The sequence below is a fragment of the Castor canadensis genome, chromosome 2 (genome assembly GCF_047511655.1).
Source record: "Castor canadensis chromosome 2, mCasCan1.hap1v2, whole genome shotgun sequence".
NCBI lineage: Eukaryota > Metazoa > Chordata > Mammalia > Rodentia > Castoridae > Castor > Castor canadensis.
In genome coordinates this window covers 13,906,995-13,932,501 of record NC_133387.1, presented here as the reverse complement: position 1 = coordinate 13,932,501, position 25,507 = coordinate 13,906,995, and the positions used below count along the sequence as shown (strand labels likewise).

The window sequence follows — 25,507 nt, the reverse complement described above, 5'->3', positions numbered from 1 at the left end:
TTATAATTTCATTTGCATTAATGACTGTAGGTAAGTATATTTCCATTTATGACTCCCAATAATTGCATCCTTTGTGTTATCCAAAGGAGACAATTTATAAATCAAAGCAGCTGGTGTTTTCAAATACTGTTTACTTAAATGTCTCTGTGTGTGCTTCTAGGTTTTATATTACCTCAAAGTGTTATGTAATAACTTTTAAGTCACCAAGCACACATTAGTAGAGAAATCTCAGAGACATCAGAACAGGGAGAGTGTGGGGTCTGAGACAGAGCATCTGAGTGACTGAGAAATCTGTGGATACTTTTTGTGCTAACTTGTGCTTCATTATGTTGCAGAACCACTTGGATGTGAATATTTCACATTCAGCCTACAAGGACCCCAATAATTTAGCATTTCAGGAGATTAAAATCTTTGGAACAGAGGCACTTAACAGTATTACAGTCAAGCAGAATGGTGTCCTGAGTCAAATGTCTCCTAAAGTGACTTATGATCCTAACCTGAGGGTAAGAATCCATTTGGTTTATGTGGTTTTTCAAGAATTCTTCATAGCATTCTAGTGTTCTTTCCTGCCAAAAGTTGTGTGGGTTCTAGAAGGACCAGAGCATCTGTGAGATCAGGGAAAGTCAGTGTGTTAGAAAGGAATGTGACGATGAGGAATTGGTATGAGCTAGAATGAGTTGGAGAGATACTGGAGAACACAGACAAGGTCCAGTTGTTTTCATGCCTACTGTTTCCTCTGCCTCTTACTCTTCTGCCCTTTTTGCTATCTTCATTTTCAAAGAAGTAGTTATTATGGGCAGAGCAGACTTAGGAAATGGGGTGGGAGAAAGGGTTAGAAGAAAAAGGATCTGAAACCTGACGGTTGGTGGCAGTAAGGTGGGAGGCAGGAGTCATGCAAATGAAAATTTGAGGTACTTTTTAATGCATTGACTTATACTACATGTATATTTATATAATATATATATATATATATAGACTCACAACATATACATTCTCAAGAAATACTATAAGAGCAATAATTTGAAAATCTTATTCAATGGCTACTTTTTTGGTTAGTTGTTAATGGTAAAATAATTTTTCATCACTTGTAATGAGATCTGAGTTTCCTGATCTTCTTGTAGTTCTTCTGGTGCTTTAGCATCATTAGTGATCCTTTGCCAAGTAATCCTAATCATGTGTGCAGATCCTCCTGGCAACAGAGCTTCTGGGTCACAATGGGGTTTTAAGGGAATCTTCTAAGTCTAGTGAAAATTATCCAAGTAAGACTTCTATTATAATGGCATTGGACATGTCCAGGCAACAATTATTGAGAATGAACCTCTTATAAATTTACATTAAAAATTTTAATTTTAATGTACTATATTGTTGGTTCTACATATGGCAAAGTACAAATCAATTGAAGGATGCAGGTGTAAAAACACACTTGATTCACTTATGTCAGATAAGTTAATAAATATAAGGCCAAAAGAACTCTTTCAATGTTTGAATTTGGGTGATGGAGGGACATAATTTATACACACAAATCTATTGGGAAGGGAACAGGGAATTCAAGCCAACATATGGAAAATGTTAGCTTATGTCTTAATTGGTGATCAAGGCTTAATGGAATAGTCAAGCACAGATTCTTAAAGAAGGCAGGACTTAGGTGGACACTGGCAGATGGTATGTCAGGTATGGATGTGTGAGGGACAATTGATAGGATACCTAAAATAATGGAGAGTTCTTGGCATTGGTTCAATGGCTCGAGATTGAAAGATTGAGGTCTTTTCTTCACTTGTGATTGGAAATGGCTGTTTGATTCTAGTCACCATGCCTCTGCTCCAGAAGTTTAAAAAAAGAAGAAGAAAAATGAGGAAGGAGAAGGCAATGGTGAAGGTGAAGAAAGTAGTTGCTTAAATCAAGAAGAAACTCTTTCCAGCAACTCTCATTATGCTTGAACTTTTTTGTGGCCACAGCTATACTGCACTGATTAAAATTTGCTATTGATTAGGAAGTTTGGTATTTTAATCTGAAATAGTAGGAAGGGCACATTTCATATGAAGAATGCAGCTAGCAATGTATTCCATAATTGGGTACCATTTTTTTAGAATGGGCATTTGTCTATGTAAAGAATTCTAAGTTGTTATACCAGAATAATCCAGTCTAGCATTTGCTTTTGGAATGAGATAAGTTTGGATAGGATGAAAGTTTTGCTCAGGTTTGAGAGGCTGACATGTCAAAATAAGAAAGTCATACTTGATTTAATTCTCAAAGGGTCTTTTATAATGATTCTTGAATTGAGGTATGATTGGAAATGGAGATAGGGGATAGGGATTGTCAGGACAGGAAAGTGCAAGATGGTTTAGACTAGGAGAAGACTGGGAAAAAATGATGACCCTTAAAATGTGATTTTATTTGCTATGGGTAAATTAGTTTACTTTGTAAAGTGCTATTTAAACAGGCAAAATATTTGTATGACCTGAAGAGAACCCAGAGTGTGGAAAGAGCTATTTAAGTAAGAGCCAAGGATTAAAAAATATAGAAAGATATTGAATATTTCAATTGATGAGTGTGTCTCAAAAAATGGTTTCAAGTTTTAAGCAGAAGGATGTAGAGTAAGGAAGAGCAGGGATGTTAGAAATGGAAGGTAATATGGTAATCTGTTCAACTCACCAATTTTAAGATGACAAATCTAACTCTAAGAATTGATCTATTTATAAGATTCCAGAGAAAAGTGAGAATGAGAACCCAGGACATATGGTTTTCATTGCTCTGTTCTTTTTACTATCTCAGACAAGTGGGGGATATGGATTTGCTCAATTTGGAAAGAGCAATAGAGAGACTTTCTGAAAAAAATTAAAGAAGGGGCAGACGGGTCAGGGAAGTAGCAAAAATGGGGTAATTGCAATAGGTTATATTGGGGTTGATTGTTTCCACAAACACAGTAAAGTACAAGGATCTGCTCCAGACCTGACGATTACCCTTTTGCCACTGAATAGTAACCTTACATGTAGACATCACTCTTTCTATAAGCGACGAAATATGTTACTTACATAATGACAGTATGGTCTCATATCCATCTGTTTCTTTCCTCCCCAAAACTTTCAGGTCAAGCAGGGATTGTCCTGAGGATGAATTTCCTTGTGCCTTTTCCACAGGTTGCAGTTATCACAGAAATTAGTCTCACCCTGGGAGAAGCATACACGGTGGAGTGGGACACCAACATACGGGATGAGGAGAAAATAGACTGCTATCCAGATGACCATGGTGTTTCTGAAGCCAACTGCACAGCCCGTGGCTGTGTCTGGGAGGTAACCTTGCTACTGAGGGTATTAGAGAATAAGATCCTCTGCAGCTAACCTGTGATTTCATGAGCAAAGCACCAATGCCTAAGTATCCACTAAAAATCCATGCAAAGAGGGGGCCTCCAGTGGATCCTCATCATGATATGAAGAGTAGGTGGGATAAGAGTGGGTGCTTTAATAAATATTTCACTTGGAGGCCAGGAATTAAAATCTTTTCCACTAGCCAATGAAATAAAGTGAATAAGTGATGTGATGGCTTTTTCTCCATATAGATTGCCATTTTCTAACCCTTTCTATGACATAACATTAGGACCACATGCTGCTCTGATACTGACTTTGATTTTCAGATACCCAGTTCTCTTGGAGCTCCTTATTGCTACTTTGTCACTGATATGTATTCTGTCAGCAACATTCAGTATAACTCAGATTGGGCCATGGCTGACATCTCTTTGGAGTCTCCTTACATCAATGCCTTCCCCTCCACTCCTGTGAACCTCCTGTGTCTGCTTGTTACCTACCACAGCAATGAGATGCTGCAGTTCAAGGTAAACACGTAATTGTATCAGGTGTCAGTAAGTTCCTTTCAGTTCAGTTACCCTGCTAGTCATTGTCTTGGAACCCTAAACTAAGTATATTCCATTTTCAAATAGACTAGATCATTATCCCAATGCAAACAGCAATGACAAATCCTTGATAGAGAAGTGAGACCTTTCCGAATTTGCATTTTGAAAAGATTACTGTAGCTACTAGATAGGAAATGATTGTGATACCAAGGTGTGGAAAGTCCAGGGAGGAGCCTACTAGTTAGGTTGTTTTATTGCAGGATTGAACTTGGATATATGTAGGAAGGAAGGAGTAAACGAGGATGTGTTTGAGGCTGAGAGGTTGGAATGACACGACCTGCACCCTGAAGGCTTGGGGGAGTTGAGAAAGAGGGAAGACTAAAGCATTATTGTACATTTCCAGCTTGTGTCTGTGTGGATATAGTGAATATTAACTGAATTGAGGAAACTGTAGTGGTTAATGTTTGCATAGTATGAGAGGATGAGTTCAGTGTTAAACACTGAATTGGAGGTCCCTGTGATATAGGCAACAAAAACGAGAGTGCTTCTTTCCCTTCCATCAATGGACTGGGGTGGGCTAGTCATTCTTTTAATAATTTCTCTATTAAGTTGTGAACTTGTTCAAGACCAGGCTTCCTCCTTTCTTCTTGGTGATTCTGATCTAAATCAGAGGCTAGTAGAATGTAAGCACTATGTAAATGCTTTGAAATTGTAGCTGTTTTGAATTATATGATGTGTTGTTAATTATAACCACTGTCTGTACAATACGACAGCAGAATGTATGAATTCTCTTTTTTTATTTTCATATTATTGCTGTACTAGGGGTACCTTGTGACATTTACAAAAGTGCTACATTATATCTTAGTTATATTCACCCCTCCATCATTCTTCTTTATTGCAATCCCCCCATACAATGTATACACTCTGTATCTCCAATTAAAAATCAATTAATTCTTGTCTAGATTTATGATCCCAACAACAGCCGATATGAAGTCCCAGTCCCTGTGAACATCCCCAACATTCCATCTGGCACCTCTGAGACTCGACTCTATGATGTCCTCATTAAAGAGAATCCATTTGGGATTGAAATTCGCCGGAAAAGTACAGGCACTGTCATGTACGTGGCTTCTGGTCTTATTTGGAAGTAGTGGTTACCTAAAAATTCCTAAACATGCCAGGCCCATGGTGATTGGAGCTAGCCTGGCTCAAATTATCACACTTTCCATTCCAGATCCATGAATAAGTGATTTCCTTCAGACTGATCTTATGTGAAATCTTTGTCCACTTAGAATGATTACTGAGGCAGCTACTTGTATCTGGAATTCACCCAACAAGTATTTATTAGGTACCACCTCTGTGTTGGGTGCTGTTCTAGTTCCTGTTGCCATAGACAGAACAGGTGTTTCTTTTTGTGAAAGAAGTGATGGTTTATATTATAATATAAAAGGAAGTTGATATTGTGGTAAGTGTGGTTTAGGGAGAAAGGACAGTGTCATCAGTGTTTTGTGTTGGTTACTGCTTTTGGTATAGTAGTTGAGGAGGGCTCTCTAAGTGTTACTTGTGCCCCCACTAATAAGGTCTGCCTCCTACTCTGAATGTTCACCCTCATTAAGAAAACAATGGTATTATATGTGTATATTCTAATGTGAATGTATGAATATAAAAATGAATGTACTTGTACTTTTGGCCAAATGGCAGAGAGAAATTCTTAACTTGGCCTTGGTCATGAAACAGCCCAGAAATATGCATATGGAGATATTCTTTCTTCTGATCTAAGTACTCCTGGGGGTGGCCTGTTCTCACTTCCATGTGGAATTTCTTGGAGCAAACCTAATCTCTAGGGTCCCAGTGACATGAGGATGAGATAATTCTTGAGATAGGGAATGGATCAGCTAGGAGCTCTCCATGTGCTATTCTGAGGGAAGGGAAAATATTTAAGAAAATGAAAAATTGTGTACATAGTTGGGGGTAGTAGGGAACTTCCCAGGGCAAGAAATAAATTAAGTCTAGTGCAGTAAGTGAAGAGGGGAAGGTGGGAGACAAAGCTGGGTTGTTTGGTGAGCTTCAGATCAGTGAAAGCATTGAATGATTCATAAGGTGTTTCCATGTGAACTCACTGAAATATGAAAATGGAGACAGGGGAGTGCTATGATGGGAGGTACACTTAAAAACATCTCTCTGGATGCATGTAGAGACTGGATTATCAAGAGAAAGAGTAGAAGGTAGGGTGGGATGACCTGGTAGCAGTTAAAATAATGAGAAATGATTGGATTTGGGATTATGGAGATATCAGTGAGGTGGGGAAGTGATTGAGGAAAGTAGAAGAATGGTGATTCCTCATCTTTTCATAAGAGTGTCCATGATTATTTTAATCAAGTAGATATTGTGTCTTGCTTGATGTTCTCTGTGGGTGGGTAGAAGACCGGGTTCTGTTGATCTTGAAAAGTTAAGTGCTTGAAGTCAATAAGAAAGCTAATTTTCTTCCCCCAAATGACCTTTTCCTGTTGCAGCTGGGACTCTCAGCTCCTTGGCTTCACCTTCAATGACATGTTCATCCGTATCTCCACTCGCCTTCCCTCCAAGTACCTCTATGGCTTTGGGGAAACTGAGCACAGCTCCTTTAGGAGAGACTTGAACTGGCACACCTGGGGCATGTTTTCCAGAGATCAACCCCCGGGGGTAAGGACAGAGTGTTTGTGGTCTGCCACTGTACTTCTTTGCACCAACACGGTGTGCCCTCTAGGCCTCACCTTCCAAGACTCAACATGGATTATCACATTCTTCTTTTAGGCAAATGGGCCAGTTTTCGGGCTCTTTTGTTTATTGTGTGTTTAATGTTCTTTTAAGAGAAGTCTAGACCCATCTTAAACTTTTGTTGAGTTTATTTCTCAGACACAACTTCTTCTAACCTCTTACAACTTCTCCCATATAACTCTCAGTACAAGAAGAATTCCTATGGTGTTCACCCCTACTACATGGGACTAGAGGAAGATGGCAGTGCCCATGGAGTCCTCCTGCTGAACAGCAATGCTATGGGTAGGATGAAGCTGGCCCTTCCTTTTATCTGAGTACTAATCTTTCTTGACTCAGTGTAGAATATATTGAATCAATTTGAAGCTATGGGGTAGAGCTCTCATTCTGGGAGCATGATCTATGATGAAAAGTTTCTTGATTGTAGGAAAGGGTAGAAAATAAGGTGATTGTTAAAAACTGTATTAAAAATTGGTGGATGTGAATCATCTATCCTTAGTGAATAATTATTTGTCTATTGAATTTTCCTGGTTTTGATAAGATATAATATTTCTATAAGGTATTGTCATGGGGAAAAGTGGCTAAAATGTTCATAGAAACTCACAGCACAATTGTTGAAACTTCTTTCCAGTCTTAAACTGTTGTAATAATAATTTTGAAGGAGCAGGATGATAAACATAATAAGAAGACACGCAAAAGGGAAAACATCCTAGCATGGGTTCCTGTAGCCGTTCTCTTAAGTTCTTCATTCTGGGTGGCTATAGTGCAGAATATGTGCTCTTCGTATTGAGCAATGGAGGAGAGAAAAGGCATGGTAGCCAGAGTTCATTCCTCACTTTGAAGGTTTGAAGTTTCCTTGGCATTTTCCTGTTTTCAGATGTGACATTCCAGCCCATGCCTGCCCTGACATACCGTACCACAGGGGGAATTCTGGACTTTTATGTGTTCTTGGGGCCAACTCCAGAGACTGTCACTCAGCAGTACACTGAGGTAGGTTGAAATTCATTTTGTTGTCAGATGTTCATACAGCGATTCTGTGTTCCAAGACTCACATTTGTTAGTGTGACTCTCACAGCATAACTAAAATTGTTGAAATTTCATGGAGGCAGCTATGTTTTAAAGTAATGAGCAATAAACACATTCTAATAACCAGTAATTTCAATGCCTCTCACATTGAAATTCTTCTATTCTATCACAGAAGAGGAGAAGCACAGTCATGTTACTGGTGTTCGGGGTGAGGCTACGTTTATAGTGATGGTGGTGGTGATGGGGATGGTGGTGATCGGGGTGGTAGTGCTGACAGCTTTGGTGGTAGTATTGGAAGTTTTCGTGATGGTGGTGATGGTGATGGGAGAGATGGTGGGGAGTGATGGTAACATTGGTGGTTATTTGGTAGAAATAACAGTTATATCCTAATTAGTGTATGTATTACTTAGTGTATGTCTGAGGACTTCAGATATCGGATCTCCATCAGTCCTCCTATAAGACAGATATTCCTCCTATCCCCAAATTACAGGTGAAGAAGCAAGCACAGAGGCTAGTAAATGTTGCCCTAGGTTGCACAGCCAGCAGTACCTCGAACTTGCATACTGACCCATGTATTTTGCCTCTGGGTTTTATCCTTTTAATAGTAAGTTAGACCACATCTCGAAATCAGAAAAAAACCCTAAGCTTTTCAGTATTCCAAGTACAAGCTCTAGTGTAACAAGAGCATTTCCACAAGGTAACCTAGTGTCTCTGGATCCCTTCAGATTCTCTTTGCATTTGAATTTGTTGACTCTCTAGATTGGGGCACTTGGAAAATATTTTTGTTACTTCCTGACAATATCATTCTGGATTCTATTTTGAGAACTAATACTTTATAACTATATTCTAGTTGATTGGTCGTCCTGTGATGGTACCTTACTGGTCCCTGGGGTTCCAGCTGTGTCGCTATGGATATGAGAACGACTCTGAGATCTCCAGCTTGTACGATGACATGGTGGCTGCCCAGATCCCCTATGTATGTATAAGGCATGGTAAACTGTCTCTATGACCTCATAGCTAATGTAGGTGTCTCTGGGTTTACATTTGTATGTTGGATTTTCATACTATTCTATAAGAAGTCAAAGTGCTTTCACTTTGATGTCATAATGAGTCTGACCCCAGCACAGTGATACACATGGGAATCCTGCCCCTAACTAGTCATTCAAAATCTCACAGTGAGGACGTAGGACTGATTTTAAGACCCTTTGCGTTTTATCATACTTTCTTCCTTTTCTTTTACATTACTTCAAGACTTTTACTCAAGTGATTCTTGGTCCCATAAAATCAGAGATTTCTACAAAAGTAGTTCTGCATAATTTAAAATATTAATAACCCCGAATTAACTATACCATTTTATGTTTAGATACATCCCGAATACAGTTTGTGGGACTTGGAGCATAGTATTAGTTCAGTCCTGAGCTACCCACAGGCTGAATCTGGATGGACTTCTAGAGGAAGCATTTCTGGAAACAAACTTTATCCTTCATCCATTAATTAGAACTGATCCCATGGACCACTATCATAATTAATTTTATTCTTCTATTGTTTACAATTTTTTGATCAATATAAAGTAAACAAATGCAATATATCATTCTTTGTAAGAAAATGCTATGTGATTACCAAAAGGGTTGGCTATGCCATAGGAATTACACACTTGTTAGTATTTCTTTGTAGTAGATTTACTGTTCATTTAGTATTATAACTAGAAAGATCACATTATCTACTAATGAGAACCACTGATTCAAGGGCAATCACATGTGGGAAATTATCACACTCATTCCTCTACTGGCAGTTTACAGAGTCCTTTCTAATATATGGTATTTAGTGATCTCTGTAACATCCATTTCTGATAGGCATTATGAGCCTAGTATTTACTTCTGTGTGTGTGTGTGTGTGTGTGTGTGTGTGTGTGTGTGTGTGGTTTAGATTATTTTCTATTTTCTGAGTGAAAAATTTAAAACTAACAGGTGAATTTCTCATTCCATAAATTACAAATAACAGATCTCAATTTTAAAGACTCACAAAGAAGCCATTTGAAATTCACCATCGGTGGTACAGGGGTCTTTTCTTCTGGAACCTGCATGTGTACCACCAGCCCCCACTCTGATTCCTTGTGTCCTCCCCCAGGATGTGCAGTACTCAGACATCGACTACATGGAGCGGCAGCTGGACTTCACCCTCAGCCCCAAGTTTTCTGGATTGCCAGATCTGATCAATCGCATGAAAGACAGAGGGATGCGGGTCATCCTCATTCTGGTTAGTCCTTGTGTGAAGATGGGCGTGTCTGGGACAGTGAATGGGCTTTGGTACAGACGGCCTTTTATTTTCTTACTTTCCATGTCACAAAAGGGGAAATTAAAAGTGCTTTTCTCAGAATTCTCACTCTATAGTTTGAATTTAGGGACATCATTGTGGAGAGATTCCCTTTTATCTGTCTTTGGTCATTCTCTTGAGTTTGATTTTCCACCTCTCTTGTGTTTTGACGTCAGGATCCAGCCATTTCTGGTAATGAGACAGAGCCGTATCCTGCCTTCACTGAGGGAGTGCAAGATGATGTCTTCATTAAGTATCCAGATGATGGAGGAATTGTCTGGGGAAAGGTACGATCAAAGTGATGATCCACTAAACCTAGTCTTAGTGGGGGTGGAGCTATTAATGTGTTCATTCATTTTGTTTTAGGTCTTTTCTCTTTGGAATCTTAGATCAGTAGTGATTTTCGGAAGGAGGTAATACCTGTGTTGAACTCAGGGCTTTGTGCGTGGTAAGCAGGCACTCTGCTCCTGAACCACTTTGCAAGTCCTTTCTTGGTTGGTTTCTTTTGAGACAGGTTCTTTCTTCTGTGCCCACAACTTGGGCCTAATCCTCTTATTCATGCTTCCTGCAGTATCTGTGGTGACATGTATACATCACTGTGCCCAGCCATTGGTTCAAATGGGGTCCCAGAAACATTTTTGTCTGGACTGGCCTTGATCATGATCCTCCTGATCATATCCCCAGATGGGAATTATCTGGGGAAGATATGATTGATCTAAGTATGATCCATTAACCACTAGCCTGAGTGTGAGGAGCATTTAATGTGTTAATTCATGCTGTTTATGAGACTTTTCTATTTAATCTAACAACTATAGTTTTTATTTTTCTAGAAATATTTTTCCATTTAGGAAAGGACGTTGTGGAATCTAATATGCTTTAGATGAACCTGCATGATAGTTTTTTAGGAAATACATAGGAATACATGGGAAATATCTGATGCGTTACTGTTGAATGTTTTTCTCTGCATAGGTCTGGCCTGATTTCCCTGATGTTGTTGTGAACAACTCTCTAGACTGGGACAGTCAAGTGGAGGTAAAAGGCTGTTTATGGATATTGGGTGAAGTCAGTGTGGTCAGAACGGGGCAGCCATAGCTATGATACCAGACATGCTCATACTATGGAGATGGGCATGGTGAGAGAAAACGTTAAGATGATGTACCCCTCATATCAGTCTTTGTGTGGATTACATGGTATACAGGAATGTTTTCTTTCCCTTGCTATGTGCATTATTGCTCTTGGACTATACCTCAGAGAACTTCAATTATTTGTCCATGTCTAGGTGACACAATGGTGATTTCAAATCCAAGGCTGTAGATTTCAGTGGTCCATGGAATTTTCATTAGATGATACCTCTAAGAAGTGCTATCATTTTTCGGAATGAGTGTCGTTTCTGTGATTGTGGTTTTTTGGGTACCCCTTTTAAATAGAGTTCCTAACCTTTTTCTTAATGTCAGTGATTGGGTCTTATTCTCTGTACATTGTTTCTCCTGCATGTATACTTTTTCATCTTCAAAAATATCCTGGTCATACTCTCATGCTGCCTCTGATATCTCATCTTTGTTTGACTCTTTAGCTTTCAGCCTTATATTAAAATGTTTCTGTCTTCTGGTTCTTGCTTGTAATGCATCCAGGTAGTCCACGGTTCTGGGACTGAATTCTTCCCAGTCACCCTAAGGATTGCTCATTTGTATACATTTATGGTGTCTTAGTAGTTTAAGAAATCTTCACCCTCATCATTTAATCCCAATGTGGACACCAAGAATTGACAAAGCCTGTTTGATCTGCTATCAAATATAATAATACCTGTGAGCAGGGTTCTCAGATTTGTGTTGAGAACTCTTCTGAAGTTCAAGTACCTTGCCTTAATGTCTTTAGCTCTTCTTCCATATTTACTATTCTTTCTGGAGAGGAATAATGGTAGTGCTTGTGTTGGTTTTGTAACCTAAATAGAGGAGCTGGGGAAAAACAAACTATTTGCCATGACACTAGCGAAGAGTCGAAGGACTAAAGAAGCTGACCTTTGTGTGGACATCAAGGTGATGTAAGCAGTAGTGTATAGAAACTATCAAGATTGAGGATTCATCTGAGAAATATCTTTATTGTGGGACCAAGCAAAGAGGTTGTAAATTCATTTATTAGTCACTAGAAGCCTATGGTCTCAAATCCATGTTTAATCTCTTTCCATAAATATAGAAAGAAGTCATTGAGGGGATATGTCGGAAAATGATCCCAGCCACCAGAAATGGGACTAGCTGGTGGTATGTGAAATATTCATGCTTTATTCAGAGGAGTTAGTTTTCATGGCTGAAGGACAGTCCTTTAGGGGAAAACAGATATAATACAGAACTAATACAGACTGTGAACTCAGGTCTCAAGCTTGAAATAGCTCTCTGAGAGAAGTTAGAAGAATAGTACTGTAAACCAGTGGTGTACAGTTAACTGGCATTAGTTTCTGACCCCCTCCATCCTTGTTGGCAGCAATAACACTCTATGTGCAAAGTGAGATACCTACCCTAAGATCAAGCTGCAGGGCTATTGGATTAAGTATCTTTGATTTGTGGAAGTAGATGAAATCTATCTATATATTTAGCTATCATCTGTCTATCTTCTGATAAGGATTCAAGGGAGAGGACCTAGCTCCCTGTCCTCTCCATCATTTTTCACAGAGGGTCACTTTAATTTTGCCTCTCCAGGAATCCCACACTGACAAAGTAACTTACCAGCCTGAGACATTCAGGGACTCAAGCTCTATGGCATTTGAATGCTTGCATTAGGGGGCTCCCTTCATCAGTCAGGTAACTGACTGTTTCCTCTGAGACACACGGTTCATCACCCTCTAAGGACAACGCTTCCCCCTAATTTTCAGGTCATTTGGAGGTGTGTGGGGCAGTATTGGTAACCACAGTACCAAGGGGTCCCCCATGTGCCTTTAGTAGGTGATGACCTGGGATGTCCATTGCTCTTATTACAGGGTGTTTTATATTAGGAATTCTTTTGCCCTAAATTCCAATTGTGCCTTTGGTGAGAGTCCTTTCATAGGAGGTGAAAGAATCTATTATACTGTTCATAGAGTTTCTTCAATGAGGCTTTGAGGATGAAATAACTGATGTCCAGATCTAGCATTACTGAGAGTAGTGTAAAATAAACAAGCAGCAAGAAACCCATGGAAAGCAGATCTCTGAGTCTGTGTCTCAGAAGTTTAATACAATAAGTCTACAGTAGAATGCAGAAGTGGCATCTCTGCATTTTGGTACCATGCAATGGGTTGTGATAAATAATCCTGTGGCAGTCATGTTTGTGGGCCCATCACTGCTTAAAAATGAAGGAAAGGGAGGGATGAAGGTGTAAGGCAAAAGTTAAGTAGGAACAGGAGGAGACAGAGCCAGCACCCTAGAAAATGTAGGACTTTTTTTTATTAGGATCATCAGAGCAAATTTAGTAAGATTAATAAACCATATTTGGCTTTAATTTGGAACCCATATAGGGTAGAATTCTGACTGAGAACACAGCTACCAGTGACTCTTTATTCCAATATTCTGTGCCCCATCCATCCCATTGTTTCTGACCTTGCCTGAGCTGGGCTCTTTGTTGTTGGTGAAGGGTTCTCTTTGTTTAGTTGCATGCTTGCTATAGACATTGCCCAACCTAAGGCATCCCAAGATTCCCCGTAATGGGACACATAGCCCTCCCATTCCTTTGATCCAGATTTATGCATTCTGAACCATTTCTGCTCTTTTATGTATGTTTTTCTTTTGTGATTTGTGGATTCTTAGCTGTCTTTTGTCTGTTGTGTATAGGAACATTTGCAGACCAAATGTTCTTCCTGTTGTTCTTACTACACTCACCATTGACATTGATTTGTAATGCAGTGGTTCCCACAGAGTCCTTGAGACACACCAAGGACTGTATTGTCTCACAACATGCAACATGAAGGAGTAGATAGGCTTTTATGGATATTTGCTGTAATTGAGTGGCTTGAATCCATAATTAAATACTGAACATTATTGTCATTTATTTATTATTATGTCAGGTTCTGGACTAAGCATTGTAGGGGAATGAAGATCAATCAGAAGACTATAAAACAAGGTCCTTGCTCTCAAAACTTTTCCAGCATACTGAATAATTAACACTTTGGGTTCACTTTCACGTTAAGATGTAGACATCACCTTCCTTATTTGATGGAAGATGAAGGGAAGAGAAGGTTGAAAGTTCCTTCTTAAGCCCTCCCACTTACATTGCCTGAAAAACAAATATCTTCAGATTCTGAAATTACAGAAATCAGTGAGCCATACAAGTTAGTCCAATATTATGGACTGTAGTCTTATCTCTCCCCTCTTTCCCAGTGGAAATGTTCCAAAATTGGTACTATTACCTGATGTTTGACTTTTTTCTCCCTGGCTCCTGCTTCACGCTAGAAGAGTTCTCAGAAAGTGTTCAGGTAGTCGAGTGCAGGACAGTAGAGCTTTAAAACATTTGGTAGTGAGTTCAGTGCATTAGTTGTTACCATGTTTTTAGCTCTGAAGAGAACAATATTGCATGAACATTTTCCAAATGCTGAAGCATGTAATTTGTAATTCGTTTTTATTTCTCTTCTTTCAACTCAATTTTTTTTATAATCTAAGTACATTATACTTGGAAGGAAGTGTTTAGTCTATGTCTGTCACTTTGTGCCACCAGATACTACAAACTTTTGCATGATTAAGTTCTTAGTATATGCCTGACTGCTGTCTAGTGTATTAGTTTGAGACAAGTGAATTGTATTTTATTTTCATAGCAATACCGAGCTTATGCGGCCTTCCCGGACTTTTTCCGTAATTCAGCTGTCCAGTGGTGGAAGAGGGAAATTGGAAAAATGTATAATAATACAGAAAGTCCAGAGAAGAGCTTGAAGTTTGATGGCATGTGGATCGTAAGTGCATGCTTGGATGCTTGTGTACACAGTGAGAATTGTGTGTTCATCTGTTTTAGCATGTGGACACTGACCTAGACGAAGAGGATTATAACCATCCAAGAAAGACTTTGGACATCTCATACTGGAGGAGAATAGAATAGCCCAGTCATTCTCATCCCTCATACCTTGCTTGAAATCCCTAATGTTAAACCTTGAGAGTGATTGCTGAGAGGCCCCTAGAACTTTGTTTGCCTTGAGGGAGATTTCTTTAACTCTCTAGCCAGTCATCCCATAAGAGTTATTTTCTTTTTGTAGCCCATTCTGCCCACAATGTAACGATCCTCCCAGGGCAATGCCTATAGGAATTACAGGGTGTTTAAGGATTTATTCACTACTTCCTCACTTCAGAACTGACAATTGTAATTATCTTTAAAAGCAACCCTGTTTGTGTTTGACATTTCTAGGATATGAATGAGCCTTCAAGCTTTGTGAATGGGGCCGTTCCTGCAGGCTGCAGGAATGCTACTCTGAACCATCCTCCCTACATGCCGCGTAAGGACCCTGGCCTCCTCCACCTGCAGAGGCCTGGCTGGGAAAAGCAATGACTGCTAGAGCTCAGCAGCCAGAGTGTACCTTGAGCACTGTGTTCAGGTCCTCACTGGTGCTGTGGTTTACTGGGGCCCAGAGACAGGAGTACTTCATGTACTTTGCCCCCTAGGGTATGTGTATGTTACTGGATCCCCTGGGTGCGTTTTTGGAATTTGCTCAGAAAGCATGTAACAGTGGTAATGTCTCCAATTGTTCTCACAGCTAGATTTCTTAGTTCTTCAGGCTTATTAAAATTTACCCACACAATTTCTATTACACCAATGGGTAAAATGATGTGACTTCCCCATTGGTAGCTGATGGTATTTGGAATTACACGTGAGTTTGTCTTGGCTCCATAAATCATTCTTTGTGTGAGTCAAACTCCAGAGATACTGTGGTATTTCCAAGCATCAGTTTTCTAAATGTACGGGGCAAATAGCCCGCACACTTCAAAGGTTTATTGTAAGAGTTATGTGAGCTAATGTATGTGTTCAAGGCACTGCTCGGGGCCTGCTCCACAGTGAGTGCCTGATAATCCCGTGTTCTAATACCTCCACTTCTGCACGAATGATGGTGAAGACACCTGCAGCACCACTGCACGCAGAGCAGAGCACTCTTCTCATGCCCTGAGGGAGGAAGAGTGACCCATGCAGGGGTCTCATGACCCAGAGCTCGATCCCTTAAAGAGCGGCCAGGAACTGAAAGTGTCAGGGCTGTTTTTCACATTTCCAATCTTTCCTCTCAGATGTGGAGGACAGGGGTGTGGGCCTCAGCAGCAAGACCCTGTGCATGGAGAGTGAGCAGATCCTGCCGGATGGTTCGCGGGTGCGGCACTATGATGTGCACAGCCTGTACGGGTGGTCCCAGACCAGACCCACCTATGAGTAAGTCAATTTCTGTCTCCTCCTCTAGTTGGCATCACCTGTGTGCTCAGCATAGCTTCCCTTCTTTTCCTTAACTACCCTTACTAAGGAGCAAGAATTTCATTACAAGTATGTAGCATTCTTATTTACTCAGTGTACAGTCTGTGAATATGGAATGAGGTCCTGTGATTATAGTTGGGGGAGAACAGATTTAATAAGGCATATCTCTTCAGGGTAATACGAATATTCATCATGGTGGACACTTGCATGGTGATACCTAATATTAATAGATAATACAACTGTTGCTATGCAGTGGTTTGGACATCTGTCTTGTTTATTTCAATAATCAATCATTTCTACTGGGTTTTTTAAATATTCTTTGTTAGGTAATGGTTCATCTCTTAAATTAGTTGATTCTCAATTTGTAAGCCCAATGCATGATGCAGATCATCATATAAAACATCTTGTTAAGAAATTTTCCTTTTTTCCTGATTGTGACTGGTGAAGTGCGTAGGAAGTTTCTAAGAGTGGGGAAGGGAAACTCTACTCAAGACCAAAGTGGCAGAGAAAGAGAGTAAGAGAGAGAGAGAGAGAGAGAGAGAATCTGTCTTGCATAGAAAAGAATGTAAGAATCTGAGATTTAAGCAGATTCATTAAATAGCAAGAAAAGTGTATGTTGAAAGGATCAAGTGTAGGTTTGAAAACAACGTGCTGTTCTATGTTTAGTGAGCTATGAAAATATTTTGTGGCTTTATCTTTGTTGGTTTTTCTTTTCTTTACTATCTGGATACTCATTTTTTTTTTTTAGTTTTAGTGTTTTATGTAATTATTCCTGTCCTTAAGCTGTGCATCTTTGATAGTGAGAGGGTCAAAATTTAGGCACATAGTCATGAATTACTACTCCAGGAGAATATGTTGGTTATTTTTAGTGAAACCATAATGTATTTTCTGTAAGGACTGGTACCTTAAAATGGGTATTTACTATTCTCTGTGGGGTTTCTTTATGGGGTTAGAGTGTTGGAATGCAGTGTTTATAGTTCTCTGACAGGTGACAATGTAAGGTCAGAGCTTTATGTATTGGATTGAACAGAAGGCAATGCAGAAGGCTTATTCTAACTTTTAGTTGTTTACATTTCACATTCCCTTCTCTGTCCTCTCCATTTTACTCAGTCATTTTTCAATTTTTGGGAAAATAAATAACAATGCCTAGTGATAGCTTACAATTTTGGGACAACCCATGGTGAGGTTCTATATAAAACAAGGTAAAAAAGCGTTGCACCAATGTTCTTGTTTTTTCCATCAGCCAGTGTGTCCTTGCTCAGGCTCAGACTCCATGAAGCATACAGTCAGGGGGCAAATGTTTTGTCACCAAGCCCTATGCCAAAGAGCTCTGGAGGGAAACCCTGTTGCCTTCCTTCCTCTGCTCTGGTCTCAGTTCTCCTGTTCCCCTCCTAACAGAGCTGTGCAGGAGGTGACAGGAGAGCGAGGGATCATCATCACCCGCTCCACATTCCCTTCTTCTGGCCGCTGGGCAGGACACTGGCTGGGAGACAACACAGCTGCTTGGGATCAGCTGAAGAAATCTATCATTGGTGAGTGGGATTGTTCTGAGGAGCCTCTCTGCCCATAGGGGAGGGAGTTAGATCCTTGATGAAGGAGGGAGGAAGTGGCAGGCCATGAGGGCCTGGCTTGACATTGCTGTGGTTCTCATTGCAGGCATGATGGAGTTCAGTCTGTTTGGCATCTCCTATGTAAGTGACCTTTGGATTCTCCTAATCCTCAAGAAGATGGTGGCATCTTTCAGAACTTCTTAAGACGCTTGTTTTCTTCCCTTTTATTTCAGACAGGGGCAGATATTTGTGGGTTCTTTGAAGATGCTGAATATGAGATGTGTGCTCGCTGGATGCAGCTGGGAGCCTTTTACCCCTTTTCCAGGAACCACAATGGCGAGGGGAACAGGGTAGGACCTGAGCACCCACCTTACCTGTTTTGTTGTCATTGGCAACTTCCAATTTTGAGCTATATTTTATGCCACCCTTATTCCCTGGGCACAATTTCACACCATTACACTCCTGTCAGAGAACCATATTTCCTTTTTTGTTTTTAATTAGAGGAAGAAAAGTTTCCCAACATATCCCAAGCAGTTTTCTATGTCTTTCATAGAAAACTTTGGTGACCTTTCTTAGGCTATTAAGATAATTCTCTTCTGTAGTTTCCTCCATAATCATCTATACTTTGCTTCATATGTGATCCATAGGAAATAAGGTAGAAATAGATGGCATGAATCTCATAAATTACCTGCATTGAATCTGAATACATTTTTCTGTCTTCTTTAGAGACAAGACCCTGTATCCTGGGATGATGCTTTTGTGAATATTTCCAAAAATGTGATTCAGACCAGATACACCCTGTTGCCCTATCTCTACACTTTGATGTACAAGGCCAACACAGAGGGCATCACTGTTGTGAGGCCACTACTCCACGAGTGAGTGTCTACCCAAACTCATGCTGACTAAGGGATAATTTATTTCATTCTGTTGCGTGTCAGTTGGTGCAAACAATTCTTTCAATATGGAGATATGCTATCTTCTTCATAAGCCCTCCAGGTAAAACACATACATTTCTTGACCTTTTTGTACAATGTGACACTTAGAAAAAGCATTGATGAAAGGCTATATACTGAGTGGACATTTTTTAACATAATAAAATACAGCAGAGTAGAATTTATTTTCTATATGACCATGGTAAGACCTTCCATTTTTTGTAGCAGTTTGGTTATGCAGATGTAGTCCAAAATGTGTTCAGGTCACCGAAGAGGGCATTCTAGGAGATTGGAAGTATGAGGTCTTCCTTGTATTGAAAATGTGCAGTCATAAGGAAAAGTGGAGGTGCACAGGAGATCACATCCCTAAATTGTTGAGGTACAACAAACATGCCATGCAGAAAGCAGAGACAATGTGATCCATACTAAGCTGGGGTAGAGGAAGATGTCATAGGCTGCAGCTGGATTTCTGACCTGGGCCTAAACTGGAGGGTTTCTTCAAGGCCTTGGGCTGGAGCCCTGTTGAGGCTCTGATTGTGACACTTTCATTTCCTTCTCCAGGTTTGTGTCTGACAGGGAAACCTGGGATATAGATAATCAGTTCCTGCTGGGTCCAGCTTTTCTGGTCAGCCCTGTCCTGGAGTCTGTAAGTATGGAGGCTCCTGCTGGATGGAAGATACCAGCTGTGAGGCTAGGTGAATCAGTTTGGAGAAGTCTTGTGTGAGGGATCCCGAAACATAGCTCCTTATTCTCCATGTGTCTCTTCCTCTCTTTCTGAGCAAAACTCTCTACCTTAGGTTACTTGGGGCAGGCCCTTCTTAATGTCACCTAGCAATTTGTTTTGTAGAACAATCCAAGAAGAGAAATAATATTCTCATATAATTGAAGGTAATGCAGTTTCTCCCAACAATAAGAAGAATAGAATAAAGTGGGTGGAAGCAGTGTAAGAATTCATGCAGTCCCATGTTACCATTAATGCGAAGCTTACCAGTAGAGCAGCATGCAGCAATGTGTGTCTTCTTATTGCTGCTGATCAAGACTCCATTCCTTCTATAAGTGGTCCTGCAAGCAGCAAATCATTTATTTACTTCCTCTGTGAATGATTATTTTTGTGTTTAAAATTCCTTATTTATAACCCCTCAATCTGTATACCTGCATAATTTTCATATAACCCAACCCAATTTAAACCATGTCTCTTTAGAGAGAGGATAGATAAATCTCTAGCATTTGGTGATTGTTAATCTGAAGTCATTTGTCCATAAGGACTTTATGAAGTGCCTTGTTTGGAGGAAATTTCCTGTGTAAGAGATAAAAGGGAATGAGGCTCCCAACACTGGGAAAGAGCAGGAAAGAGCTGATACAGTGGCTCAATTCTTTCACCTGTGCTGCAGCCCCTTACATGTGCAGATTGCTTATTCTGGCCTAGATATCAGTGTCCACTTCCCACACCTTGTTTGTGTTTAATTTCAGAATGCCACGAATGTCACTGCATATTTCCCTGGTGCACAGTGGTATGACTACTACACGGTAAGATTTGGATAATGATTATATAACCTGGGAAAATGGTAGAGTACAAAAGATTTATGTCTGACAGTGCTCAGGCCAAATGCTTCTATTTCAACTTGGACAAGGTATTTTAAACCTATGGCTTCAGTCTTTCTTACCCATCTGTGATGTGAGAACAATCCCTCCTTCACAGAAATGTCTTGATGTGACACATGACCTTCACTGAGTGCGTAGTTTTTATTTCTGAGTTTATAACTCTTTCCATCATCTCTATTCGCAGGGATATATAAAAGTAGACACCAGTATGTTCTGAAGTTGTGATATAAAATACACTTTTTGTTTGTATCTTCTATTATGATAAGTTTCTAATTAAAGAGGCCTTATGCTATCTGCCTTTTTAATAAATATCTGCTTTGTAACATGTATGCTTAAAGATTTTCTCTATAAGATTACCTAAGATTAGTGAGTTATAAGGCAGTATGTAAAATGCAAACAGGTGTAGGGGTCCATGTTTCAGGGGCTTTTACAAATGAGGAACCCTGTTATATATTTGTGGCCCAGTGTGAGCCCCAGAGATCAGTGTGTAGAACAGGGTCTTGGGAAGCCACTCAGCATGGTCTCTTGAGGGACACAGATTGGTCAGATTCTGATTCTTTGAGAGGAATCTCAAAAACAGGGTATTCTAGGTCTGTAACCAGTGTGAAGGGGCCTGACTTTCTGAGCGAAAAAGGGACAGACTGGAACAAAGCAGGAAGACAAGAAAAGAGCTTGTGTCCTCAGCTCTCTTCCAGGGGAATTGAAGTGAGATTGCCTCCAAAGTGGACAAAGAAAAATATAGTGGAGTTGTTCCTCTTCTCTGTCTGGCAAGTAGTAACCACTGCCCAACTCTTTTATTGCTGACTGGCTCTGTCCTTGGATATAATACATTAAGACTCTGCTATGTATGTTCCAGCCAGCTCCAATTCTTTTGGGGAGAGAAGTGAAAGCTTTAAGTGATCCTTACATGGTCTTGAGTTTGCATGTTGACTGCTCTGTTCCCATTTTCACAGTTGTTTTGAGTGTGTTAAGATTTCTGCTGAGGGTCCTGGACTAGGGCTAAGCAGAAAGAGCTTAGGGTGTAAGTATAAGGAGGCACTACATTGTAAGGATGGCCCTATGTTTACATGAATTGAGTGAGGACCTCCTTAAATTTTGCACTTTAGGCATTTTGCTAGTCTCTCTAGATCCAGCTTTGTCCAAGTGCAAAGCTCTGTACTGAGTTCTGTATGTTTGGAAAGTGGAAAAATTTCTCCATGCATTCCCCGTGTAATGAGGAGCTAAGATTTGCTCATGAGAAGCATATGGAAATAACTGTATGTAGCTCATGAGAGGAAGCGAATTATGACGGATTATGAAGGAAAGTCTCCTGGAATGGCTGATTTTTACACAAAGTTCTATTTATTTATATTGATATAAGAGGTGAAGAATCTAGTACTGTTTTTTCTTCATTATGTAATTTTTTAATGCACTGCAACTCACATAGTATAACATCAACCATTTAGATTATTTTACATTCATATGTTTACAAAGGCTTTATAATAGAAAATAGCATTAGATAAAGAAGAAATGGTAACAGAAATCATGTGGGAAGATAAACATTAATGGAGTAAGGCATTCAATGAATATAAAATTTCCATGTTAAATTCAAAATAAAGTTGGGTGGGAGTTGGGTTGTTACTGGTGTCCAGTGGGAAGAACCTGGGGAGGCTGCTTAATATAAAACAAGCATAGGGGAAACCCATAGGTTGAATTATCTGACCTCAAATCCCAGAAGAGCCAATACTGGGAATGTCTACTGTAGTTGAAAAACTGTGAGAGGATGATCCTTTAGGATTTGTTTTTGTGACTCAGCTGTGAGGCTCCCTCTCATCCAGGAGGAACCATAAACATGTCACATGATGCCAGGTAAGGATTGTGACATGAGGCAGGTAAAGATGCCAATCCTAAATGCCCATGTTTTATGTTCACATATGGATATGTAAATAAGTTGCTCACTTGAGTCTTTTCTGTGAAGTAAGAGTGAGAAATGTTAGTTAAGCTGGTAGAGATGAGAGAGGGCAGTGAGGGAAGACAGAGACTCAGTAGGTTCTCGGTGAAAGAGAAGGTCTAGAATTGCCATTGTAGGGAGTGTGTCAGGATCCACCAAGAAGTGAATGAATATATTCCTCATCCTCCTCTAGCAGTGCTCTCTGTCTTAGAAAAGGTTATGGAGTGAGGGTGGGCTGGAATCCATGCTAGGACCTCATGTAGTACATGGTATAGAAACCCCTAAACGGTCACAGACTCTCACTAGACATGTAAGAACAAAGAAAGATTTCACACAACAGTAGGCGAATACAAGACTGTAAGAACAGGTGTGTGCTATAAGGTGGTGGACAGGTGGCAAGTTCAGAGAGGCAGGTGAGATGTTTTGCAGAAGCATGGCTAAAGGAGGTGTGTGTCCTCTCGCTCACCATCTGTTCCCTTCTTTGGCCCACAGGGTGTGGATATTAAGGCCAGGGGACAGTGGAAGGTGTTGCCAGCGCCTCTTGAGCACATTAACCTTCATGTCCGTGGGGGGTACATTCTGCCCTTGCAGCAGCCTGCACAGAACACCTACTATAGGTGAGTGAAGGAACCCTGGTTCTGCTTTGCATACTGGTTAGCTCACTTATTTGGAATGGATGCCATCAGTCACACAAAGATTGTTCTTAAAGCCAAAAGCGATTTTACTGAAGTGTCATATGTATATTTGTTTGCTTTTTTGCTTTTACCTTCTTCAGTCTCTCCATTCTGAACAATTATCATCATCTATGTTAGGTTCATAGGTGTGGAATGATGTTCTAAGAAGTGATATTTGATCTAGAAGTTAAAATACATCAATCATGATTCATGATAGTTTAAAGAGTCTATCTGAATCTTAGTTGGCTACTATCCAAAACAGTATTATTGAAAATTGATAAGTACTATGACTACTGACACCTGGGGCTGAGATATCTCATAAAAGCTTCAAAAATTCTGCTCTAGGCCTATATGGTAATTACCAATAACTAACATCAAGTGAGTTGTTTCTTTGTGTTTGAACTGTGCCAATAGGGGAGCTCTCCTTGGAGACTTTCTATTTTTCCTTAATAATAGGATAAAAAATCGGTTGTTGTGGGGATCATTACAATCCCTGTTTCACAAAGAAGCAAAGAAAGTTTTTCTGAGGATACATGATTTATTGAGTCACATAGCTAGTCAGTGGGGGAACATGATTTAAACCTGTGTGTGTCTGACATCATTCCTCAAAACTTAGATGCCCAGTTGTTTGACTTCAGAGAGTAACAAAGTACTGATGTACTTAGGATATTTGTAAATAAAATTCTATTGTGTACATATTACACATTTTTGTCACCTATTTGTTTATTAATGGCTACCTGGCTAGTTTCTGAGAGTTAGCTATTGTGCATCGCACTGCATGAATAGTCAGCAATCTCTATGCTAACCTGACTGATCCTTTGAGATATACACACAAGTGGTATGGTGGGATCATAGGGTGTTTCCATTTTTAAAAGTTAGGATTTCATTGCTCTTTATGTCTGAGTAATCATTGACACATTTTTAATAATCTAGTTAAACACGGATTTGTTCTGTGAAAATTTTGTCTATCTCTTCCAACAGAAGGATTACTGATGCTTCAATATTCATGGTCATTAAAATATAGAAACAAATATTTTCTCTTATTGGATTTTTCTTTCTCCTTTAATATTGTTAAATATTCAAGCACAGTTATTTCAAGGTCTTTGTAAATGCCATTGTCTGTAGTCCTTGGGAACTTAAATCTATCGTTAGCTATTTCTGCTGACCTGCTTTCATGTTGACTTATTACCTTATATATTTACTAATGATTTGTTTTTAAATTTGTTGTGGTTAAGGACCCAAATGTAGCTATCCTTTCACCAGAGATGATTTGTCCTTTCTTTGGTTGTGGCCCAGGGACATTTGCCAACTTAGTATCATATTATTTTGCTTCAAGTGTCCTTGTTTCACAGGGGAATCCAAAGTTCAGCTTTTGTAGCTTTGATTGCCAGGTTTCAGGGCCCAGGTGCCCCCCACAGCCATTTCTACCTGGGAAATTCCAGGTTTTGCTTACTGTCATGCTTGTGGATTTAGTTCGCTGTTTGGCTCATTTTGTTTGTTGTCCTTTTGGACTAGTGGATATATGATTTATTTTCTTACAAGCTCAGCTATGTTTATTTACATATTTTTAAATTTTGTTTTCAGAAATATTTTTCTTTTTCCCACCACAGGAATTGTGTTGTGATTATCTAAGATCAACTAGTATTTCAGTGCGTTGGTCCTCCCTTACCCCCATTCCTCTGGTAGTGTCATTCTGGACTCTTGTAGTATCTTAACTTCTGTGTCAGTTTTCATTTTCTGCTTTGAGTTTTTGTTGAATGTATTTAGTTTTTGTTATACTACTTAAATTCAATGAAGTCAAGAGCTGTGACTTGCATCATTTCTATTTATCATTGTATTTCCTTGACTTCTCAGCAATAATGGCTCAATTCCTGTACTACCTATGAGAGGAGGTGATGTTATTGATAGTGGACTGTGATTACTGAGACAGAACTCCGAAGAAATGCGTTAGAGAAGTGGGGTCAGTGAGGGGCACAGCACGATCAGAGAATTGTGACCAGAGGATGATGAAATGATGAGATTCCAAATGAAATTGCTTTCTTTCTCTTTCCCTACATCTACCTCCTTCACCATCTCTTTGAGTAGTTTTTTGTGTTTCTTAATCTTAATTATAAAGCAGATTATTGGAATTTTTTTCTAATGAAATGAAATTATATAATCAGGAAGGGAAGTAACCACTATATCAGATGGACCTTCTTGTGTGCTTTCTTCTGAGTAAAAATGTCCTTATTAGGGAAAGTTTGTCGCGCTTACAGCAGTTGCCTCTTTTGTCGCTGTCATACCCAGTGACCTGACCACACCACTACTGAACAGTAATTCCCTCTCTCATAAACATCCAGGTTCTACTTAATGGTTGCAGAGACAGCTTTTATTGTAATGAATGCAGTGGGTCAGATGCTAACATTCTTGCTGCTACATGGAAGTTTAGTGCTAACGAGTATTTCCATTTCCTGTGATATCACCGATACTGCAGTAAGATG

At 39.7% G+C, this 25,507-nt stretch overlaps 1 protein-coding gene across 3 annotated transcripts in view; it reads left to right on the top strand.

Moving 5' to 3' along the window:
* The window catches only part of LOC109695405 (maltase-glucoamylase-like), a 174,437-nt gene that overhangs the window by 51,344 nt on the left and 97,586 nt on the right, over window positions 1-25,507 (top strand). For all 3 annotated transcript variants that reach the window (XM_074061721.1, XM_074061719.1, XM_074061718.1), the window contains 21 exons: window positions 336-503; window positions 3,138-3,290; window positions 3,632-3,829; window positions 4,810-4,964; window positions 6,358-6,526; window positions 6,787-6,883; window positions 7,476-7,588; window positions 8,475-8,600; window positions 9,752-9,880; window positions 10,114-10,224; window positions 10,907-10,969; window positions 14,712-14,846; window positions 15,293-15,380; window positions 16,162-16,300; window positions 17,738-17,871; window positions 17,996-18,030; window positions 18,123-18,239; window positions 18,616-18,764; window positions 19,383-19,467; window positions 20,292-20,348; window positions 22,846-22,970. In XM_074061721.1, the coding sequence (XP_073917822.1) occupies window positions 336-503; window positions 3,138-3,290; window positions 3,632-3,829; window positions 4,810-4,964; window positions 6,358-6,526; window positions 6,787-6,883; window positions 7,476-7,588; window positions 8,475-8,600; window positions 9,752-9,880; window positions 10,114-10,224; window positions 10,907-10,969; window positions 14,712-14,846; window positions 15,293-15,380; window positions 16,162-16,300; window positions 17,738-17,871; window positions 17,996-18,030; window positions 18,123-18,239; window positions 18,616-18,764; window positions 19,383-19,467; window positions 20,292-20,348; window positions 22,846-22,970 (2,546 nt within the window). The remainder of the gene's footprint in view (window positions 1-335; window positions 504-3,137; window positions 3,291-3,631; window positions 3,830-4,809; window positions 4,965-6,357; window positions 6,527-6,786; window positions 6,884-7,475; window positions 7,589-8,474; window positions 8,601-9,751; window positions 9,881-10,113; window positions 10,225-10,906; window positions 10,970-14,711; window positions 14,847-15,292; window positions 15,381-16,161; window positions 16,301-17,737; window positions 17,872-17,995; window positions 18,031-18,122; window positions 18,240-18,615; window positions 18,765-19,382; window positions 19,468-20,291; window positions 20,349-22,845; window positions 22,971-25,507) is intronic.